Source organism: Nematolebias whitei, chromosome 1, assembly GCF_014905685.2.
Source record: "Nematolebias whitei isolate Nwh7 chromosome 1, NemWhi1, whole genome shotgun sequence".
Lineage (NCBI taxonomy): Eukaryota > Metazoa > Chordata > Actinopteri > Cyprinodontiformes > Rivulidae > Nematolebias > Nematolebias whitei.
Window position 1 is genome coordinate 41,837,112 of NC_056498.1, and position 1,620 is coordinate 41,838,731.

General features: G+C 48.3%; 1 protein-coding gene across 1 annotated transcript in view; it reads left to right on the top strand.

Annotated features, from left to right (window-relative positions):
* The window catches only part of LOC119415803 (butyrophilin subfamily 3 member A2), a 10,862-nt gene that overhangs the window by 6,201 nt on the left and 3,041 nt on the right, over positions 1–1,620 (top strand). The window contains exon 3 of the mRNA XM_037683012.1: positions 1,305–1,592. Within this exon, the coding sequence (XP_037538940.1) occupies positions 1,305–1,592 (288 nt within the window). The remainder of the gene's footprint in view (positions 1–1,304; positions 1,593–1,620) is intronic.

Below are 1,620 nucleotides of genomic sequence, written 5' to 3' on the forward strand. Positions count from 1 at the left end.
TAACGGGTCCGGTTGTCAGAGCAGGGGTCATGAACAGGAAGGCAGAGGTCCAGATGCAAAACCCAAAAACGTAATCCGTGAAGCGTGGTCTAGTAGAGGAAACAGGGTCCGATACCGTGGCCGGAGAGGCAAACAAATCCAAGAGGGGTAGGCAACGAGAGGAGTCAAAAACAGGCGAGGGTTCAAGGCAAGACAAGGCAAGGTTACAAGATACTGTGATCGAAGGCTTCACTATCAGGGACCATGAGTGGTGTAATGATCTCGCACCGGTGGAGAGTGAGCATGGAGCTTAAATAGAGACATGAAGGTTGATTGGTGTGAATCAGCTGAGGGGGCGTGGTGACAGAGAAGTGCCATGAGCAGACTTGAAGTGCAGATTGACAGGAGCTGAAGGATCAACAAAACATGAAGGAGAGGGGCAGAAGACATGGCATGACATGAAGGGGCAGGGAAGTGAGCAGATGGGGGGGCCAGCGGGGGCCGCTGACCATGACACGGGCCTGTAATTACAGTTAATCTGATGGGTCGGTCGGGTTTGGAAAAAATGGCTACAGGTTGGGGCCGGGTCAGATCGTATTTTTAGGCCTGACTGCAACTATAATTTGGAAACAGAAAAAAAACCCCACAAATAAACATTTACCATGAAATATCAGTTCACCCAGCGCTTTCTTTCTTCGTGAATGAATCCATTCCACTTCATTAACAGGAGAATACTCAAACCACTAAAAGTCCACTCCAGGTTTTCCTGGTTACCTCCAACAACTCCACACAGCGCAGAGTTTCTCTGAGGCCCCCACCTTGGCAGGATGCTCATGGGGGAGGAGGGGGAGACACCTCTGTGCTGCGCGCTGTAGCACCACGTTAGGGCCGGCAGTTGTCAACCAGGTCAAACAAGTGAATCCACGAGTGATTTAGATGGAGGAAACTCACTGTTTAAAAGGATTTACTCTAAAAAGCTGTCAGCTTTACTCCTAGAATAACTTGGCTTGCTTGTTTGTTTGTTTGTTTGTCCAAATTGAGATTGGTCCAAATGCAGAACCCTGGCAAATACTTAACTGATTACATCACAACAGAAGTCCCTCCACCATCGATAAAATAATAAAAAAAACATATATTTAACCTGAAGAACTAGTTTATGGAACTGATGTGACAGGAGACACATTTGACAGTAACTACCGGAGTCTTGGTGTGTCCTTTAATCTGAGCAGGTCTCTGAGTGATGATCAGTGTTTTGGACTCTGAGCAGGTTCTGAATGTTTCCAAGGACACATGGTTCCTGTTTTGAAGCCTCCTGTTTTCCTCAGGTTCAGTTTCCTCAGCTGGGATCAGTTTATCAGGATTTGATGAAGGCAGCAGTGGGGTGATGTTGGACTGTAAGTCTGCAGGCTGGTTTCCAGAACCGCAGCTCTTCTGGTTGGACGGGGAGGGGAACGTCCTCCCTGCTGGACCTCCAGAGACCAGCAGAGGTCCTGATGGTCTGTATTCTGTCAGCAGCAGAGTTACTGTGGAGAAAAGACACAAGAACAACTTCACCTGCAGAGTCCAACAGAAGGACATGAACCAGAGCAGAGAGACACACGTCCATGTTCCAGGTAGGACAGTCAGCGTCAAACCTGCAGC